A 22,245-nucleotide genomic window follows, 5' to 3' on the forward strand; every position below is an offset into this window, starting at 1 on the left:
AGAGTTGGACACTTAACTGACTGAACCACCCAGGAGCCCCTACTATGGCAAACTATTTAAATTATTTATTAAATTACTATTTCCAGAAACTGCTTCATGCTCAGAAGTGGGGCCATGCCTGTCCTGTTTGCAGGCACATGCCTAACATTGTGCCTGGCACAGAATCCCCGAACATTGTGCCTGGCACAGAATCCCCGAAAAAGATAGTGCATGGATGAACTGGAATCAGGGCTGTGGCACCAACTCGCACCAAGCCCCTCTTGCAGAGTAAATGAATAGTTTGTTAGTGGTTGTATAAGAAATGGAAAAAGGAAATGACCCTTCTGTCTGTGCCCACAGGTTAGCCTGTAAGGTCCCAAGCCTCAGCAGGTGAGGTGGGTAGGAAAGAGAAGAGCAGGGCTGGGATCTGGAGCCAAATTTGAAACACTCTGGCAGTAGTAATTTAATAAATAATTTAAATAACTTCCAATAGCAGGGGCCCCTGAGTGGCTCAGTCAGTTAAGTGTCCGACTCTTGTTTTCGGCTCAGGTCATGATATCACTGTACTGACGGTGGAGCATGCTTAAGATTCTTTCCATCACTCCCTCTCTCTCCTAAAAAAAAAAAAAAATTACCATAGCAGAGCACTGCATACTTGAGGTCCAGAGAATCAGATAGAATATGGTGAAGAGTGTGGGTTTTGGAAATGGGTGACATAGGAAGTTTCACCTCCTGGTAGAGTGACTTTGGACAAGTCACCACACTTCCTAAGCCCTTGTCTGTGATGTGTGGATAGTAGAAGTACCCACTACACATTCATGTGAAAATTAAATGGGATCCCGAGCAGTGTAAGTAAGAAGAGGGAATGATTATCATTACCAGCCACAAACGACCCACCCACTCCTGGGCTGGCCCTCCCTCCAGCATCACCTTTATTCTTCTGGCACAAACCCTATGCCATCCCCTCTGATCACCACCTCTTGTTTAGCTGGTCTCCTCAGATGGTACCAGTGCTGCTCTGTTTGCTGGATCTCTCTGATTCTGCTAGAGACAATTGTTTGCTGTTGTCTCAGACAGTTGGGGATTGGAATCAGAATCTGAGTTCTAGAGCTCAAGTGTTCACTTCCTGCAGTAATTCTAGGCCAAGGTTTGTGGATTCAGATAGTTTAATCCTAAAGGAACATAGTTCTCTTCCCTCCGCCTGGAATATGCCTCCTGGAATATGTCGGGCTAGTAGTGTTGATCTTTGAGGTCTGTGCTTAGCCATCACTTCCCCAGAGCATCTTTCACTGACCCACAAGATCAGTTAGGTCCTCCACTTAAACACTCACGGAGCACCGTGCACTTCTCTTGCTGGTGTCTACTCATAACTGAATTTGGTAATTACTTGTGCAGAGGGGCAAGTTTTGTGAGCTTGTCACTCTGCATCCCAAGTGCCCATCTCCGTGCCTGGCACATCCTAGACATGTAATGTTTACTGAATGAATGGATGAATTGGCCAGTCTTCCAAGTCCTGGATAAGACTGGGAAAGATGACACATTTGGAAGACAGAATGAATTCCATCTCTGTTGCTTCTCTTAATTGAAGCCTTTAAAAAAAAAATTGATTGAGAAAGAGCATGCACAACCAAACCCCAGGATTATTAAACAAGCCAAGGTAACAGGGGCCACACTGGCAACACTGGTTGTGTTAATGCACTTGGATGAATATCTTCAGTCATCTATTGCTGCATGAGAAATCATCCCCCAAACTCAGAAGTTGATAACGTCACCAACTGTATATTATCTCTCATGGTTTCTGTGGGCGAGGGATTGGGAATTGGAAATGTTGGATGGTTGGCTGTGGTTTGGGGTCTCTCTTGCAGTGGCTGGAACTGGGACAGCTGAGGCTGGAGCACCTGTGGCTGGTTGGCATGTAGTCCCAGGGGTATTCCACGTGGTCCCATTCCTTGGCCTCACCAGCATGGTGGAGCCAGGGCTCCAAAGGCAGGTGTCCCAAGAGAAACCGAGAAGCTACGACCTCAGAGACACAGGGGACCACTTCTACTATAATCTGTTCATTGAGGCAGTTGCAAAGATCTGCCCAGTTTCAAGGTGAGAGGGCATAGACTCTGCCTCTTGACTGAGGAGTATCAAATCTTTATAAGCACCACATGCCATGAGGGAAAAAGCTCTCAAAAAGGCCTCCAAGAGGGGCCAGAGAGGCTCTTATTGAAAAGGAAAGCTTGATGAGAATATTATGAAACAAAGAGAAGTTTCATTCTTACCCCCATTAATGACTGCTGAGAAGGTGTTAAGAAAATCAAGACAGAAAGAGTCCATTTTACCTATGGATACCTCCTAAACACCATATTAAATGAATGGATTTTGATTGTACCTCGGTGTTCCACAGATCAACAAATTTAGCGACTAGAATCACAAGGAGGAGAGACACTTATTAAAATACCAGGCCACAGTGCAGAGCTTCTGGTGTTTGGGAGCTCTATCATAAACAAGTACTTTTAAGGGATCTAGTAGGAGCAAGAGGCACCATCCTTATTGAGAATGGAACCTGCCTTGTTTTCGGTTGTGTACTGACCTGCTGCTATTTGGCTACCTGACATTTTAATTTTATTTTTTTTTAAATTTTGAAGATTTAATTATTTGACAGAGAGAGAGCACACGCACAAGTAGGCAGAGCAGCAGGCAGAGGGAGAGGGAGAAGCAAGCTTCCTGCTAAGCAGAGATCACCATGTGGGGGTAGATCCCAGAAGCCTGGGATCATGACCCAAGCCACCCAGGTGCCCCCACATTTTAATTTTTATTAAGAATTTGAGCCACCCCAATGATAATTTTGTCTTATAGGATCCCTAAGTTACAGAAATCTGCTTCAACTAATATCAATAAAAATGATGTCTTCATTGGAGGGATATGGAGATTTTCAATGGGAAACAGCCAAGCCTCATGAGAAATTGGGACCAGGAACCGGAAAGGAAGACCTCTGCTCTTTTCCCCCAACATCATCAAAGTTTCTTCTTTGCCTGCATGTGGTAGAAAAGCACACTCTAGGCAGATCTGTGTGTTTCTCTCTTCAGGGAGCAGGGCTGACATGGCCCATATCTTATTGCAAATTCTTTGGAGGGAGAATCTGATTGGCTCAGCTTAGGTCAGCAGCTACTGGTCCAATCAGCAGTGGCCAGGTGTGTCCTCTGCCCAATCAGAAGGTTCTAAGAAAGAATTGGAAGAACCGAAAAGCATGCTTGGATTCACTTCCAAATTAAATTGCTGCCACTGTGATTATATAGGAACTTTTATTTTTCCTGATCTTCCTTGAAACGCATGTTCTAGCAAACAACGGGTACCCAGCCCATCACCATTCATTCATTCATTCGTTCATTAATATTGAAGTATAGATGGCACAAAGTTTCAGTGTACAACATAGTGATTTGACAATTGTATGCATTATGCTCCGCTCACCACAATGTTACCATCCATCACCACACGACGTTATTACAGTATTGTTGACTACATCCCCTATGTTGTACTTTTCATCCCTATGACTTACTTATTTTGTGACTGGAAGTTTGTATCTCTTAATCCCCTTCACCTGTTTCGCCCATCCCGAAGTCTCTTCCCCATCAATTTGTTCTCTGTATTTGTGGGTATTTCTGCTTTGTTTTGGTTTTTAGATTCATTATATAAGTGAAATCATATGGCATTTGTCTTTGTCTTACTTATTTCGCTTAGAACAATACTCTCTAGGTTCATCTATGTTGTCACACATGGCAAGATCTCATTCTTTTTTATGGCTGAGTGATATTCCACTGTGTACACACACACGCACACAATTTTCTTTATCCATTCATCCATTCGTCTCTCAGTAGACATTTAGCCATCACCTAGTTTTATACAAAAAAAATTTTTTTTGAGAGTGAGTGAGCAAATAGGGAGGGGCAGAAAGGGAAAGAATCTTAAGCAGGCATCATGCCCAGCACAGAGCCTGATGTGGGACTTTATCTCATGACGGTAAAATCATGATCTGGGCCGAAATCAAGAGGCAGACAACCGACTGAGCCACCCAGGCGCCCCTACAAAGAAATTTATTGAGACATAGCTGTACCAATTTATTTGTGTATTGTCTCTGGCTGCTTTCCCACTACAATGGTAGAGTTGAGTAGTTGATACAGAGACTGCCCTGCAAAGCCTACAATATTTCTCTTCACAGGAAAAGTGTGCTGACTTGTGCTCTAGAATTTGACTCAGTTCTATATCTAAGTTGTCACTAGTGTTCCATTTGTGTCCTTTCCACTCTCTTCCAACCAATACAGAGAAATTTCCTGACTTTGGCTCATTTGCATACCACTCACAAGATGTTGAGAGATGCTATCTGGTATGGATTTATTCTTCCTTCTACCCATGTTGGTTAGGACAGGGCAAAGCACCAGAATCTTTACACATCGCTGTTGATTGACTTAAAAAGGGTGTGAAGACATAGAATTGATGATTTATTTACCACATGATTTTAGTTTAGTGGTTGAGATTGTTTTTAGGTGGTACATAGATGTGGTACTAAATAAAATTAAATCACATCATGATAAGATTATTCTCTCTTTATGTTTTCTTTCAGCGTTTCTAATTACTTGAACAAGAAAATCTCGTGATGACAATATGCCGTGCATAGTTCTCTAACATTTGCTAACACCATTTTTTCCTTTAACAAGAAGAACACACAGAGGCTGGCTTGGAACTGTCAGCAGCTAGCAATAGCTGGCTAGAATTTCCTAGCACTGCCTTGCTTTTATTTATTTTTATGCTTATCTTCCATTTATGGCTAGTGATACTGGCTTGCCATTAATAGTGGTGATACAAAGTTTCCTTTTTAGGATAAATTTAGTTCAGTAAAAATGTGACTAGATTTTTAAAATACTGAGCGAATACCAGTTTAGGTGATAGGAAAAGATGTGAAAAAAGGCCTACGAATGACTGATTGAAGTTTGGGAAGCTTGTGTTAAAGCAACTGACAGAGATACAAAGCAGTCCTGGTGCCCAGAGCAGAAAGAGATCCATTTGGTCTAAGTGCATCACTGAGGGTTAGAGAAGGAGGTAAATCCTTGATTTTCTGGGCAGTGAAAGACTGTAGAAGGACATTGCAGACTGTGGGGTTAGAATATTCAGACGAAAAGAAGAAGAGGATGTAGTCATGGAATTGTCTGGCTTGTGGGAGTCCCTGAAGGATTGTGTGCATTTGAGTAACATGGTCAGAGCTGCGTTTTTGGAGCAGTTGTTAGCTCCAGCAGGGTAATCTCTTTGGGCCTCAGTTTGTTTATCTGTAAAGTGGAGATAATGGGAACAGTTGTAGGATGCTCACCTGCACCTGGTGCATGGGGAATTCCCAGCCATCTGTCCTGCTCCTCCTCCAAGCAGGGGGCTAAGATGTCCTATCATGACTGCCCCAGACATTCAGGATGTCTGGGGGCCCCTTCCCTGTGTCTTGGGCTTTGGGGAAGGGGATCTTTACAAGTAGGATTGTTATTTGGATGATGCCGTGACCACCAGTGGTGATGGGTCACAGTGGGACTGTCCATGCTCGAAGCCAGCTCAGCACTGAGCCCCTCCTACTGTACTCCGGGGTCTCCTTAGCTGAAGACTCTTCTTTCCATCTTCAGCCCCTCTACCCATGTGTCCCTGCCTTCTCCCTGCACTTGCCCTATCCTCAGCCTTTTCTGGAACCTGGGAGCAGAACACCCCTGTCTCTACCTGACTCTGCATCTTAGAGCACTGGCTTCCTAGGGTCATAGTTTCTGCCTTGGTGAGGGTTGGGGGAGGGTAAACACCCCTTGAGAGAGAACAGGGGAGGTGGGAAATGCACTGACAACACACAGCCCAGCATGGGCTGGTGGATCTGCCTGGGGACTGAGCAAATGCCTGGCAGGTAGGATTCGCTCAGGTTGGCAGCCCTTATTTCTGTGGTGAGGCTGGAGGGGAGAAGTTGAGAACTGTCCTATGATAGTGGAAGTGTGCTCCAGGAACTTTCTTGCTAAGTGCTCTAAATTCCTGGGTCTGAATTGCCCATGACCACCCTGGCTGTGATGAGAAAGGAGATGGTGTGGGCAGGAGATGGGGTCTCTATGTGAGCCAGTGGGGTCAGCCTGGAAGCTTCCATGCAGTCAGACTCTTACCATTAGGATAAGACCTGCAAGGAGTGTGCCAAGCTGCTCTCCTGCCTCGAAGAGCCTCCTAGGCATCCTTCTCTCTGGCCTTAGGGCTCTGTTACATTCTGTGGTTCTCCAGCTGAGTCAGGTATGAACATTTTATTGGTTTGACCACCTAAACCCCTTGAGGATTTTTTCTGGAGCTCTGGCAAGTAGAGTGTTTAAAGGCAGAGACTTAGAATCAGTTGGACCAGAGTTCAAATCCTGTCCCTGTCTCTAACTGAATTTACTGTGTGACAGGCTTCTGACCCCTCATGAGCCTCACTTTCCTATAAGATAGGGTTCTTAAATGGTACCTACCTTCTTGCAGATTCTTATGCAAAGTAATGAAAAATAACAAATGAAAAATAAAACCACTACTTGACTGGCACATTGGGAAGTGCTCAGAAGTGCTCAGAAGTATAGTGGTGATTGATGTAATCACCTGCCAAATATCTGATGCGGTGCATGCAATATATGCTTATATATGCTTATACATATATGCTTATTTCATTCTGATTGCTTCTTCCTCCAGGAAGCCTTCCCAGAAGCCCCTGAGGCCTGATCAGGTCTCATGCAATGTGGTACTGTCCTGTGCCTCTTCTAAAAGGCTTCTTGAGAATAGTCCCCGCTGGCCACTGTTGCATCTGACATAGTCACAACCAGTGAAAATAATGATCAGCATGCTGGGATGGTGCCCACAGCTGCCTGGAAGGAAGCCGCAGGATAACAGGAGAGGATGTTAAAATAGTACACTAATCATCCCTGTAATGAACATCTGAAGTCTTTTCTTCCTCTGGACTGCAGGGTCAGAGAACATGCCTGCCTACTTACGGCTCTATTCCCAGTGCTTAGGAGGCTTTTAATGAATATGAAATAATTGAGTGAATAAAGGAACAAGTAGCCCAAATTCAGTTTTATCAGGAAGTCACTCATTCCTTCATTCAACAAATATTTATCGAATGTCTACTACATACCAGGCACTGTTAACACCAGTGAACAACACAAGCAAAGGTACTTTCCCTCATGTGGTTTATATTCTAGCCCTGTTGATTGGGCATTGATGCATAGCCCAAAGGGATCAATATTTGTTTGTTGCTCTTGGAACATCGCCTGCTGATTGGGTTCAGCTATTCCAAGTGTGAGGTCTATAGAAAACGTCATGCATTGATTTGATGTCCACAGTGGACATGTGGGCAGAGCATGGAGTGGATTGGAGTGATCTATGGCTTGCCCCCACCCTTACGGGCTTACTCTCTTTCCCAGGTCATGCTCTCAGAGCGAAAAGGCACAGACGAGCTCTATGCCGTGAAGATCCTGAAGAAGGATGTTGTGATCCAGGATGACGATGTGGAATGTACGATGGTGGAGAAACGGGTGCTCGCCCTGCCTGGGAAGCCACCCTTCCTGACCCAGCTCCATTCCTGCTTCCAGACCATGGTAACTCACCCAGGGGCCTGGCCATCCATCCCCAAGGCTTTCTGGGCTTTGGCCAAAGCCGTCCCAGCAGCACCCACCCCAATGAGACATCTGGACTCTTTCGTTCTAGAGTCAGAAAGGTGTTATGCCCGGGGAGGCTGCTGAGAAGCTCTGAGGCTGCCACTGAGAAGCTCTCCCCTAGGCAGAAGCTGTTTCAACGAAGATAAAGGAACTCTGGTGATTGATTTAATAACCAACAGAGCAGGGCCTTTCTCAGACAGCCAGAGGTGACTTGGGGACGGGAACTGAGAACTTTTGGTCTCACAATATGAGATATCACAGCAGAGCTTACAGATGGGAACAAGTGGGAAGGGCCACAGGGTATTTGTTTAGATGGTTACAGTCGGTCCTCCAGACCCTGCAGATCAATGCTCGGGTACATTCTACCTGCTGTGTGGGCTTCCTTAAGGGAGGGGTTTCCTGATAACACAGCCTTCAGAGGACCCCCAGGGAGGGGGCACCCAGTGCCCTAGGCAGGGGTTTGTAAGCACCAAGCAATGGCTTCCAGGAAGAGGAGGGGACGTTTGTGCACTATCTGCTATTAACTGTGATTCCAACTCTGTCTGCCAGAGCAAAGCCATCCCTTTAAGTACCCTCTTACATTTTCTCTGTTCAAATTAGACCGTGGTCTTCATACCTAAGGAGGGGGTGGCCAGCACCCACACGCAAGGAGGTACAAAGCTCATTCTTGCCTTTGTGGCTTCTGAGGGTCAGTGGCTCAGTGACTTAAAGATGCTTTTAGGGATTCTTTAAGATCATTCTGATTCTGTGCAGCTCTCACTATGCATGCTAATTTTAGAGCCCACCTCCTAGGTGAGATGGGACACTCTTGTATATTGCATTTAATTTAAAGCTTGAGACTTCCTCTCTCCTCCAACATCACCAAGTCCTGTGCTCAGTTAGATTCCACACTCCCGGCCTGGAGAGATCCAAAGCTGGGTTTATGGTGGATTTTCTCAGTGCAGACCACATATTAAGCTTAGAACTGCCCTTTCAGAACAGGGCAGAGCTAGAACTTGGCTCCTTCCCTGTTCTCAGAAGTCTCTTAATACATTTTTGGGGTCAGAGGGACCTGGATTCATTCAGATCCTGCCTCTGTCATTTACCACTGAGTGGCCTTGAGCCGATTGTAAAATCTCTCTGGCCTCAGTTTGCTCATCTGTAAAAGAGATGAGATAAAAGTCGCTACATCCAAGGTTGCTGTGAGGAGGAAATAAGGTTATATATGAGAAGCATTTGACACCATGCTTGGTGCCAGGTCGATGCTCAGTAGATGTTACTCATTTCACAGACATTCAACATTAGTCTTGGCTTTGACCAAGTGTTCGGGTATAGAGCCGAGTAAGCTAGGTCCTGTTTTTGTGAAGTTTGTGGTCCTGGAGCAGAGGAAACAGACATGGGATAGTCATGAAACAATACAGTAAGGGATATGACAGCAGAATCCGGAGAAGCAAGTGGGTCCCCATACTGCTCCCTCATTGCCACTATGATGTCTGCACTTGAGGTGGTAAAATGACTTTCTGGTGGAGTCAAAGTCTTAATTCCCAGAGAGCCTCCAACAAGGGAGGGCACGTTTTAGGCAAGTGTGTATAGTATTACCATAGTATTACCTGCAGGGACTTGGTCCACCAGCCTCTTGTTGGGGTCTGCTGGGTCATCACCCAGCAGAGGGTCCTAGAACATCTTTTACTCCACTGCAGGCAGAAGAGCTGAGGATGTTTGCCAAAGTACAGCACATGCACCCCAGTGAAAAATGGCCCTAGGTGCGCAGGGTGCCTTTGGCCAGTGCATAGATTTTATTTTATTTTTTAAAGATTTTATTTATTTATGACAGACACACAGAAAGAGGCAGAGAGATAGACAGAGGGAGAAGGGAGAAAGAGACTCCTCGTAGGGAGCCTGATGCTGGACTCGATCCTCAGACCGGAATCATGCCCTGCACCAAAGGCAGGCCCTCAACCCCTGAGCCACCCAGGTGCCCCTGGCCACTGCATAGATTTTAAATTACATTCACCTTTTAGTTCACTTTTAAGTTCTTGAGTGCCTCAAGGGGAATGTTTCCATTTGGTGCCGGCACAACTGTACCATCTTTTTAACATTTCCCTTTTAACACAGAGTGAGTACCAGGCTTCAGGTTCTGAGCTTTGGCAGACACCAGTTTCTAGGTCATTGGTTTGCTTTTATTTTTTATAGATATATTTTTTCTACAGTTTTCTTCTATTTATGATAAGCATGGTAAAGTCTTTCAATTTTTAAAGTTTGAGGTATTATAAAACAAATACAGAAAACCACACAAAATAGATGTTTTAGTAATGAGTTATTATAAGGTTAAGTTACTCAGCCAAGCTGAGAAACAGAACTTTGGCAGCCACTCTGGAAGCTTCTTCACGTTCTAATCTCAATCTCCCAGCAAACAGTAGCTCGACTTCCTTGAGTGTCTTTACAGTTTTATCACTTGAGTCTTATCGTCTCTTAATACGATAGTTTAATCTTTCCCATTTTTAGAAACTGGCTGTGTCTTTTAAGCCTTTTAATACAGCAATTTCTCCCCCTCCATCCCTTCGTTTTATCTGTTCCTTTATCTGCTGAAGATCCTGGGCTGTTTGACCCGGAGCGTTTTCAGGCTGGATTTTGCTGATTGCACAATCTTAGGGCTCCTGCACATGTTTTTTCCTGTCCTCTGTGTTTTCCTGCAAATTGGCAGCTGGATCTAGACACTTGGCCAGACTCAGGTCCAATCCCTTGGGGAAGAATGTAGGAGAGGCGTGCTCTCTCATTCAAAGGCAGATAACGTCCCGTGTCCCTCTTTCTGTGCCGTTGGCAACCACTGATGCTCACTCTGTGCCTCGGCCCATTAGTGGGGATATCCTATCCTGCCTCTTCTTTTTCATTTATTAGTTGGAATGCCTCTAGGAAGACGGGCTGCCCCTCCGCAGGTGCCTGGTCCCAGTGGAATCATTCATATAGGAATGGCAAGGTAAATGACTGATTCTTCCTTGTTTTTGAACAGTTTGTCATGAATTGGCTCATGATAATGCTCCAAAAGTGACTAACATTGGCTTCTAAAATGAAATTTTTGCCTAAAGGAAGAGAGTCGATCTAAAGAAGAATATTAAGTGAACAACAGGTCACATTCTACAGGGACTTGGCAGAGGTGGTGATGGGAATCCCAAAGCCAGAGTTTTAGGGAGTTGAGTGCTAAAGGTGCTCAAGAGGTAGAAGAAGCAGGACCAAACTAGATTCTCAACCCTTCTAGCCTCTTTCATTCCACATCCCCACATTGGGGGTCCCCCAGTTTACTTACTGGCATCAGTAGATCAAGAAGAGATCTTGTTCTCAAGCAAGAGGCTGGACCAACTTGGAGTGCCATTTTCAATTTCAACTGAATGTTTTGAGAGTGGGGTATTGATCATGTGTGACTAATATTAACTCATTAATATACAATATCTTCGTTGGTAGTTTACTGCTTTAAAAATGACAGAGTGGATTTGAGGTGATTCTTTTAATCTTGCACTCCCCCACTCACCCTTATTTCCATATGCTTTCTGGCATTAGACAGTAGGGGTGGGCTTTGCCCGGGAATTGTACAGTGTCCTGGGTCCCCTCATGGTGTGCCACATGCCGGTGAAGAGAGTCTGAGAACCGAGAACACAGTTCAGTGGATTCGAGTCTTGTGTCCAGAAAGAAGCCCTGTGTTGGCAGCCCACCTATGGATGATTGGTTCCATGGGATGGAACAGATTGCCATCTTGTTGGTGCAGATCAGATGAAGTAGCTACCCTGTCTCTAAGGGGTGCATTGTTTGGGGAAAATGTAACTTTCACTGTCAGGGTTATGCTTGACTTGAGGAGATACACTTGCCGCCCTGCCGGCAGAATCAGAGGTCACTGGGGGCTAAGCACACGCTCCTCCCATCTCTCCTTCACTCAGTAGCACATAGTTTTATAAAGTACATATATTTTGATTTTACATAAATTAAATTTACCTCAAAGACATAATAATGCCTACTGTGCCTGAGGCACAGGGCTACACTCTTAAGCCACATGACAACCTGTAGATGGGTCCTGTCATCAACCCCATAGGATGAACGGATAGAGGCCACATAGTGAGTACATTTCAGGGCTAGGATTTGAATCCAGGCAGCCTGGCTCCCCAGAGCTCTACACTTAACTGCTGCAGTGTGAGGTATTTTGAGTGTGCTGAGTGTGACTCACAGGATTTCTAGTCCATCGAACACCCCTGGGGCAGAGCCTCCAGCAGCCAGCCTGTCTGAGCCCTGACCCCTTGCTCACCTCTCACCTGCTCAGTGATGCTCCTCAGCTTATCCCTCTCTGGTGAGGAGCTGACTCTCCATCCGAGCATCTACCATGTGTGGACTTTGAAAAACTTTCAAAGTTTTTCATTACTAGCCTTACCAGAAAAAATCTTTTTTTTTTAAAGATTTATTTATTCATGAGAGACACAGAGAGGCAGAGACATAGGCAGAGGGAAAAGTAGGCTCCCTGTGGGGAGCCCGATACGGAACTCGATCCCAGGACCCTGGGATCACGACCTGAGCCAAAGGCAGATATGGAACCATTGAGCCACCCAGGTGCCCCGCACCAGAAAAAATCTTGCACTGGAAGGGATTACCTATCATCTCACATTGTAGAACAGCCGAGGTTCTGGGATATGGGGTAGCTTTCCGTAGACACAGCACAGGGTCCCAGGCCCGCTGAACTCAGAGCCCAGGCTTTTGCTAATACATTAGGGTGAGTTGCCACCTAACAGGGACCATAGACACAGCAACGAGAAACAGCAGCTAGCATTGTGAGCACCTCAGCATGGCTTGGGCATGTACTCAGCACCCCGTACCTACTCCCCCATTGTACCCTCCCAGCACCTCCCCTGGTGGATACTACTACTTTCCCTGCTTTATAGATGGGGATACTGGTAATCAGAGATGTTAAGTAACTCATGCACTGTCATACGGGTAGGTAAGTGGCGGCACTGGAATTTTTTCTGCAGGTCTCCAGAACCCCAGCCTTGCTCTCCTGCCCCTGCCTGAACTCCAGGTTTCCTTTTTCTAGTTTATAAGTCATTTCCACTTTTCACAATTACATCCAGTTTTCACAAGAACACTGTAAGCAAGTGCTATTCACATTTTGGCGCAAAGGAAATCAAACCTCAAAGGCTAGTATACGGTTGGTAAGTGGTGGGTTTCCCCAGTGCCCGTTCATGGTGTTCTTTCTGCTATGAAAGGGTCACGTATGCACCCCGCAAGGATATTGCAATGGTTGGAAAGGTTTATGGTGGCAGTGATTTTAAAATGCAGGGAGCACTGCATGTATATGAGGCAAACCATTGCTGGCATGGCTCAGGTGAGCAGGAGGGTGACATACTCCTTTTTGGGGATGGCCCATAGAGGTGGTCATCTGGCTCATGCTCACCTTCTAGAATTGCATGCCCTCTGGCCCCTTGATTGGTACTGCTGAGGAGGAGGCAGGCTGGGCCGGAATAGGCCATGTCTCTGAAGCCAGCATCCCTAAAAGTCAGATCACTCCTGCCAGTATACACAGGATACTAATGCTTATTGATTCTGTCAGCAAATATTTATTTGCTGAAATAAACGTGTCAGGACCCAGCTGCATCCTTGTGAGGGGTATGTCGGTGAACAAAAGAGATAAAGCCCCCCCGTTCCTTTAGAATTTACATTCCAGTGGGGGAGACAGATAATAAACCACATAAAATAATGGGGATATAGAGATGGAGGGATCGGGTCGGAGAGATGCTATTTTTGAGAGGATGATCAAAGAAAAGTCATTCTGATAAGGATGACATTTGAGCGGAGACCAGAGCAAATGAGGGAGGGAGGCATTTGGATATCTGAAGGCAAAGTGTTCTAGACAGGAGGAAGAGTGAGTGTAAGTGCCCGAGGCGGGAACATGCTCAGCGTGTTTGAGGAGCAGAGAGGAGGCCAGTGTAGCCCGAGTGGATTGTCATTTCGTATTTTGTGACCCAGAATTCCTTTATGAATCAGCTACTTTTTCAAAGTGAGAAATCCAGTCGAACGTGCTGCAAATTTGATATGTTTCTCTTGCTCGCAACTTCAAATTTTAAAGATGAAAGATCCTTAATAGAATTTAAAAAATTCTGAAGGTGGCCAAAATAGATAAAAGGGAAAAAGACACCCACCAATATGCAAAACAACTTTTGTCATTTTGAGAATGATGCAAGTTTCATTTCAAAAAGCTTACTTAGAAAAGCAAAGTTCCATCGGAAGCATTCTCAAAAAAATGGATTAAGAGAATCTCTGACAAATATGTATGCGTGGCACCACGTTAACTGAAAATGAAAGGTATTAAATTTTATTTAAGAGGTTATTCTAAATGTGTTATAACTGAATGTGCAAATGGAAAAGAATCCGAAAGAGACAAATCAAAACACTGATTTACAGAGGGGTCTGTAGATGATTGTTTTCATTTTGAATTTATGTTATTTCAGAAATGTCGTAATAAAACAGGTTAAAAGTGTTGAATGTGCCACAAGATAGCCAAAGTTAATATCCAGGAGATGTAAAAGCCACCAGAAAGGAGTTGAATTTTAAAAATTGCTCATTAGATGAACTGGGGTTTAGGCAAAGTGTTCTAGAAGCACAAAGGGATGAGCATGAGCGCCTCAGTCAGATAAATCTGGGTCTGTGGTTATTGGCTGTGTGACCTCTAAAAAATCACTTAACAGCTCTGAATATTGATTTCATCATCTTTAAAGTAAGCATAATCAATGAGGGTTTAGAAAGATGATGTACAGTGTGCAGAATAAACAATAGATAAAGGCTACCTGCACTAATAGAGCTGGGTTTGAGGGACACCTTGCTCATGGGCACAAAAGGATTATGTTCCCTCTAGTCCTTTTGCAGTTTTTCCCAGGGACAATTGTCAGCCTGGCACATTCATGCAATTTCCCAACTGCCAGTGGGCACAGGCAGTTACGTCTCCTTAGCAAAACATCTATTTTAAATGTTTTCTTTTCAATTGAACATATGCACTTCTTTTTTTTTTAAATAGAATTAGATTTTATGAGTCATTGAAGGACAGAAGTTACTTCCTCCCCAAATTTGCTCTCGTGGTCCAGCAAGAACTCTGTTGCAAGGCATTCTGGGAAAGGCGTCAACCCAGAATGCACACGGGGACAGGGAGGGGAAGGAGGATGATTCCACTTGAAGAGCTGGCACCTGATGGTGTGTCCATCAAGCACCGAGAGCATCCGAGGGGTCCTGGTAACTCAGGATTGGCTCAGGGTTGGCAGCAGTATCCAAGGATATGGTTTGATGTAAGGGCGTTGCTGTAGGAAGCTCTGGCAGTAGTCTTGGTCGGCAATGGTTGGGTTGCAAGAAACAGAAAACCTCCTCCTCCAAACTATCACATGCTTAAAAAAGAGAGAAACAGAATTTTATTGGAAGGAAACAACCCTAAGGCAAAGATGTACCTGAGCCTCATGAAGAACTAGAACTTCAAAGCTTTCTAGAAGAGATCTCTTGTTCCTTTCTCCTTGTTTTCTTTGTCTCTTCCTGATCATAACTTTCCTAGCGCCTTGCAGGTTGCCTATCTGCCAAAGTCCCTAAATACTAATTCATACTCATTGGAAAGAGAATCTGATTGGTTCAGCACAGACAGATGTTTGATTCCTGGCCCAGTCTGCTGGTAGTTGACTGCTACTAATGCAACTGGAACCTTTAAGAAGGGGTTGTGTCTACAGGAAAGGGATCATTGGTGCTTGAGTCAAGTGGGAGATGCCATCCTGAGTGCCAGGAAACCAACCGGGTTGGAGCAGGACATAGCCTGCCACCAGTGCCACAAACATGGCATTGAGTGCCTCCAAGGAGAGGAAGCAGATGAGAGCTTCACAGGTGTCAGGGCTGTAGGCAACTGAAGCGTCTGAGGATCCTGAGATCAGGAAAGGACTCCGGAATGCAACCCAGGCATATAAAGTGGGCGTGAGTAGGAAGAGACACGGCGTGGTTCTCTCCTCTTCTTAATGGTGGCCTTTGCACATTCATTTAACAATTAAAGTCTGTAAATCCAAGCAAGAGGAGAGATGGTCCTAAGCCCTTGAGAACTTCGCTCTACATGTGGAAGGGCTTGGAAAGCTGGAAAAAAGAAGTTAGAGGGGCATCCATTGCTTGATTCTGATAGTGAATCTAAGGCTAGAGGATACAGAGGAAAGACAAATTGTGTGTGATTCATGTCCTTCACCACATGCTTACTTGAGAGAGGCTCTGAGTTTGCATGGATGCGACATTCATCATCTGATATATCTTTGCAAAACCTTGTGACAGAGAAACTATTATTACCCCTTTCAGAAGGCAGGGAAGGTTTAGTATCTGTTGCATGGTCTCAGAATGGGGAAATGGTATATCCAGGACTTAAACCCAGGACTAGTGCGTGCTATAGCTAGGGCCCGTCACCACAGCACTGTACGGTTTCTCAAGAAGAGCAGGTGCACCTGAGCAATAAGAGAAACAACTTACAGATAGAATTAATTCATTGGCCCACTTAGAAAATCATTAAAGATCATCAATAGGTAAATGCTTACTAAAACTCTCTTGAAAGCCTGGATGCATGCTGTTAGAGTTGCCCACATCTTTGATCTTCTCTGCTTATTAAAAGTATCTTATTAGGGATCCCTGGGTGGCGCAGCGGTTTGCTGCCTGCCTTTGGCCCAGGGCGCGATCTTGGAGACCCGGGATCGAGTCTCGCGTCGGGCTCCCAGTGCATGGAGCCTGCTTCTCCCTCTGCCTGTGTCTCTGCCTCTCTCTCTCTCTCTCTCTCTGTGACTATCATAAATAAATAAAAAAATTAAAAATAAATAAATAAAAATTTAAAAAAAAAGTATCTTATTAAAAGTGGCAGGCATCCCCCCGGCAGTCACATGGGCAGCATGTTACATCCCACTTTCAGCTGTCTTGGAGAAAGAATGATGATTTCTGTGAATTCTCTGCCCTACCCTGGGCCCCCCAGATAAATTCGGCACATGCCTTGCAGTTGCTGCTTTAAATCAAACTACCCTTACACTCTCACTCCAGATGTGCGACAACCTACCCAACCATTCCCATGATGTGGTGTGACAGGCAGACAGACATCTAGTTTGATTTACTTACTGATTGAATATGGGAAATAAAGGGCAAAGGAAATTTAAAATTAACCAAAGTCGTTTCGTGCTGAGGGGACAAGGGCCTCCTGTAACGAAAAATAACACCAATAACAATGACAATTTGGGAAAAACACTTTGAAAGTTGAGCAGACTGGCTAGGTTGAAGAGAAAGATGGTGAGCTTGCCTTTCTGAGCTTTTAATTGGAGTTGACAGTGGAACACCCACGTAGAAACGTCCTGTAGCCAGCTGGAGCTGACTGGGAGCTCAGGAGAAAGAAAGAGGATGGAAATATAAGTCAGGATGCACCAACCCAGAGAGATGAGGGTTGAAGTTTCAAGCTGTGACATGTCCTCTTTGGAAAATTGCACAAGTAGGAGATTCTCGATACGCAGTACATACTTTCTGATTTTCACATAGTAGAGTACAGCAGATCCTAATCGAAAACTATTGCATGTGACCAGAAGAAAGATCTTTTGAGACCTTGAAATAATTTTATTGGAAGAGCAGGGAACATGGGACACCCTGGTAGCTCAGTCAGAAGAGTGTGCACATGACTCTTGATCTCAGGGTTGTGAGTTCGAGCCCCACACTGAGTGTAGAGATTACTAAAATAATAATAATAATAATAATAATAATAATAATAATAATAATAAATTTTAAAAAATAAAAGATAAGTGGGGAGCAAAGTCAAATTTCAGGACACTACGGGGGGCATAATTATGTAAGCATCGGAGGCAGTGGGTGAGGGCCATTTAACTAGCTGACGCCCCCAGAGCTCTCTTTGCGCCTGTCACGCAATTTTTCTTGTCACATTTTATTTTAGATTATGGCTCGAGTTAACTGCATATTTGTTTTCACAAAGACTCTGAATTCTCTGAGGGCAAGGCCTGTATCTTATTCACCATTTTAATCCCTTTAACACCTAATACATGGCTTGCAAGAATAAATGTGCAACGGAAGTTCTAAAATTCACTTTGCTTAAGCTTGGCTCTAGATGAACCCCCGGCAGCGTTTTTCAAATTTTGATGTTCCTTACTTTAGAGCTACACTTGGTGGTACGCGGACAAGCTGCATTTGTTTTAAAAATAAGTCAGTTGAGGGATCGATGTAGCACAGCCAGACTGGATATAGCGTAGAGTTGATAGACTCCAGATATGCATCTATTTTTTTTGCAGACAATGAGTTTCCATCTATGTCTTGAGTATGAAGTTAAAAATTTTTTTTAAAGATTTTATTTATTTATTCATGAGAGACACAGAGAGGCAGAGACACAGGCAGAGGGAGAAGCAGGCTCCCCCCTGCCAGAGAGCCCAATGTGGGACTCGATCCCAGGACCCCAGGATCACAACCTGAGCCGAAGGCAGATGCTCACCCACTGAGCCACCCAGGAGTCCCTAGAGTTTTAAAATTTTTAAACCATGAGTTCAAGTGACAAAGTGAGTTAATGGAAATATTTTTAAATAGGTAAATTTTTAGTAGATGAGGCGGACAGAGAGTAAAATCTTGAAGCTGGCATATGAGAAAACCAAAGTTTAAAGTTTGATGGTTTTATGCAGCCGATCGTAATCTGGTCCTACCCTACCTTGCTCCCTGCTCCTTTGTAACTCCACGCGCTCTGCTCTCCCTCTCAGCAGTAATAGCCATAAAACCAGGAGCTTCAAGGACTGGTTATGTTTTTCAAAATACACATTAAATATAAACACAAAAGTAAGAAAATAAAGCCAGACACCTCCATATGCATATTCCACCTCAAGTTATCTCGCACTACATTTCGGGAAACCTTGCTGTTTGGAAACTTCTCCGGGTCTCCCCACTCATCTGGGGAATCCTTAACATCAGACACCATGGATTATTCACAGCAGCATCTCTGGCAGCAGAATAATGCCTGGCATAGAGGGGGCATCATTAAGTGTTTGTTCGGAAAATTGAAGGAGAGCAGGATGCCAACTGCAGTGTTTAACATGAAGTGCCGGTGTGCCCAAAGCCAGACTCCATACAGTTCAAAGATGATGGATCTCAGGATTTCCCCACAGACAGTTCGTGGTAGAAACAAACCACACAACGTGGCATTATCTAACGTGGCGCTCTCCCTGATGTTGGGATTCTAACTAATGAGTTTGGGGGACAAGCTGAGTTCTTCCAAGCAGAAAGCAAGCAAGCGAAATCTCTCCCTCACTTACTTTTCTCTCTGTGGCCAATGCCATCTGCTAGTTTTAAAAATAATTTTTAAAAGCAAGTGTTTTGGTTCCCTTCAACGTGCCGCAAAGACAGATGCTATTTTTAAGGCTTGTTTTCTATCCAAAAAACCCCAAAGAACCAGGGGCTGGGTGTCGGCAGTTCTGGCTGACTGTCTCCGCTCTGCCACTAACTTGTACGTGACCTTTTTTTTTTTTTTGCAAATCTCATATGCCTTGGACACTGAGAAACAGAAGTGATAACTCTGCCCCCTCTCTGCCTCTCATTATAGACGTCATACGGGTGAAGGAGCATCAGTCTGAGAAGGTCCCTTGACTTTTCAAAAACAACTGATTAACCTGTACTTCTCCCCCTGTGACCTGCCAGCTTCTGTCTTGCTGTGTGGCTGGAGCTCTTCATCCCTCCTCTCCTGTCCTGGTCTGGAAACTCTTAGAGGGGAGGACACACCCACACATCCTACAATGTCTAGCTCAGGGAGCACCTGGGTAGCTCAGTGGTTGAGCACCTGCCTTGGGCTCAGGTCGTGATCCCGGGATCTGGGATCAAGTACTGCATCAGGCTCCCCCCGGGAGCCTGCTTCTCCCTCTGCCTATGTCTCTGTCGAATAAATAAAATCTTTAAAAACAAAACAAAACAAACAAACAAAAAAACAATTGTTTAGCTCAGAACCTTACCCAAGAGGCAGCCTGATAAGAGTGTAGGCTCTGGAACAGACCTGCCTGGGCTCAGATCCCAGCTCTGCTGCTCAACAGCTGAGTGACCCTCAGTACGTTACTTATCCTTTTACAGGGTTTGATTTTCATGTCTTTAAAAGGGGGAGCGTGGAAAAATAAAAATAAATAAATAAATAAAAGGGGGAGCGTGGTAATACTGCCCTGTTGGGCTGTTTAGAGAGCTAAGTGAGGCAAAATATAAACACGGTTGGCTCAGTCACATAATAAATGTTCACAAGATGGTAGCTTTATTTCATAAGAGGTATCATTCCAGTTATTAGACACTCAATCCACATTGGACAAATGCATCTGTGTAAGATAAAAAGTTCCATGCGCTACAAAAAAAGATTTTGTTAATGGTGGATGAAACATTTTTGATAGGGCCAACATCATGTTAGAGCACTTTTCATGGGTCATCTTGGTTCTCTCTGGGTTCCTAGTCTCAACTTTGCAAATTTGAACAGCAAACCTCCTTTTACATTGTGACCCAGCCATATCAACCTGTAAATATAACCAAAACACACATTTCACAAAATAACACCTATGGGTACTCTGTGTGGGGTGTGCTGATAATTTCCATTCTGTTCTCTTTGATTTTTTTATTAAGTGGATCATGTGGCACCAAGGAGTGACTTGACCCAAGTGGAAGTCTCTAAGAAGAGGTGAAGCCATTTGTTCATTTAGCAGATGCTTCTTGTTGGAAGGAGAGGGGGAAAATCTCATGGAAGCATTCCCCAAGGACCATAACACTTGTGTGTCTCACTGGGTTCAGTTATTACTATTATTATTATTAATCTCCATTTCACAGATGAGGAGACCCAGATGTTTAATAACCTTTCCAAATCAGCTCTCAGGAAGCAAAGCTTGGTTCCAAATAAAGTCTGCTTGGCACCATTCTCTGGGCACCTACTATGTTTTAGTCATGGAACAGGTATAGGGCTTACATAGCTGAGCGGAATATAACCCCTGCCTATGAGAGAGTTCACATCTCCCTTGAAAACATGTTTAAAGAATTCCCTGAATGGGGTGTAGATTTCTTTTTCTGGTCCTAATTCTCTTTTTTTCTGGATATGCCCTCCGAGGCCACTATTTCTCAAATTCTCATAATTCGTTCTCCCCATAGTCACTATGTCAGTTATCTACTACAATACCTCAAACCTCAGTGCCTTAAAAGTACAGTAAACATTTACTATCTCACAGTTTCTGCAGGGCAGAAACTCATGAGTGGCTAAGGTGGGTAGTAGTTCTAGCTTGGAAGTCTCACATGACAATGGTCAAGTTGTCAGCCAGGACTGCAGTCATCAGAAGGCTTCACTGGGGCTGGAGTGTCTAGTCCCAAGGTGGCTCCCTCCTGTAGCTGGGGAGTTGTGGCTGGCTATTGGCAGGAAGCCCTCGTTTTTTTTGCCAGATTTACCTTCTTATGGTGCTGCTTGAGCATTCCCACGACATGGCGGCCAGCTTCCTCCAAACAAGCGATCCAAGAGAGAGCAAATTGGAAGCTGCAGTATCTTTTATGACCTAATCATGGAAATCACACACTGTCATTTTTACAGTATTCTACTGGTTATGCAAGTCAGTCCTCTTCCTCATGGGAAGAGGCTACACAAGGATGTGAATACCAGGCGGTGAAAATCATGAAGGGGCATCATGGAGGCTGATGACCTCAGTTACCTATTATCTGTAATATGATCTACGCATTTATTTTCCATTCTTTATTACAATTAGCTTTATCCTAAACAATAATCTCCACGAAGTCACAATATTAATGTGCTAATTATATTTTCCAGTACCAACAAATACAACTTTACGGTTATTAATTAAAAAAAAAAAAACTGTGCCCAGTTGCATGCTTTCAGTGGCACAAATATTACACTTGGGGAAATAATGGGCTTGGCAAATAGGCACCTGTCACAGAGTCCTGGGGGTTTCAAGCATAAATCCCAGCTATTTCCGGCTCTCCTTTTGGAATCTGAGAAATACAGGATGTTGATGTTGATGTTTGCTATCTTCTCCTAGGACCGCCTGTACTTTGTGATGGAGTACGTGAACGGGGGTGACCTCATGTACCACATCCAACAAGTTGGCCGGTTTAAGGAGCCTCATGCTGTGTAAGTACAAACTTGTGCTGTGCCTTTCCCTTGGGTTACTTAGGTGGGGCATGAGGATCCTTGGGTTTTCAGCTGGATAGGGATTGTTAACACCTTGAGCTGCTGCTTCATGAGAAATGTATGGCCAGGGATAAAGGTATTTTGCTTGATATGGGATACTTCTTTCTTTCTTTCCTGACACGAGCTAAGAACTTGAGGCTTGAAAAACTATAGCTCTTTCTTTATCTCTGATTTTTGCCCCTTGACTCCTAAGGAAGGGCCTCCTGGATTCCTTGGGCGGGGGTGGGGGGCTAGGAGGTGGGGGTGTGTGCATGGTAGGTTTTGTTTATTCATTTGACAGTCTTTCTGCAGAGTATACTATGGGCCAGGCCCAGAGAACTTGTAGAAACTTGCTCAAGATCACAGAGCCAGTGTGAGACAGATCCACATTCTGACCCAGATTTTTGCTCTTGTGCTCTGCCCTACGCC

General features: G+C 44.5%; 1 protein-coding gene across 3 annotated transcripts in view; it reads left to right on the top strand.

The window, feature by feature from the left end:
• Positions 1-22,245, top strand: part of PRKCB (protein kinase C beta) — a 328,355-nt gene that overhangs the window by 258,010 nt on the left and 48,100 nt on the right. For all 3 annotated transcript variants that reach the window (XM_055340824.1, XM_055340826.1, XM_055340825.1), the window contains 2 exons: positions 7,416-7,589; positions 21,686-21,777. In XM_055340824.1, coding sequence (XP_055196799.1) covers positions 7,416-7,589; positions 21,686-21,777 — 266 coding nt within the window. The remainder of the gene's footprint in view (positions 1-7,415; positions 7,590-21,685; positions 21,778-22,245) is intronic.

The sequence above is a fragment of the Nyctereutes procyonoides genome, unplaced genomic scaffold, assembly GCF_905146905.1.
Source record: "Nyctereutes procyonoides isolate TBG_1078 unplaced genomic scaffold, NYPRO_anot_genome, whole genome shotgun sequence".
NCBI classification, from domain to species: domain Eukaryota; kingdom Metazoa; phylum Chordata; class Mammalia; order Carnivora; family Canidae; genus Nyctereutes; species Nyctereutes procyonoides.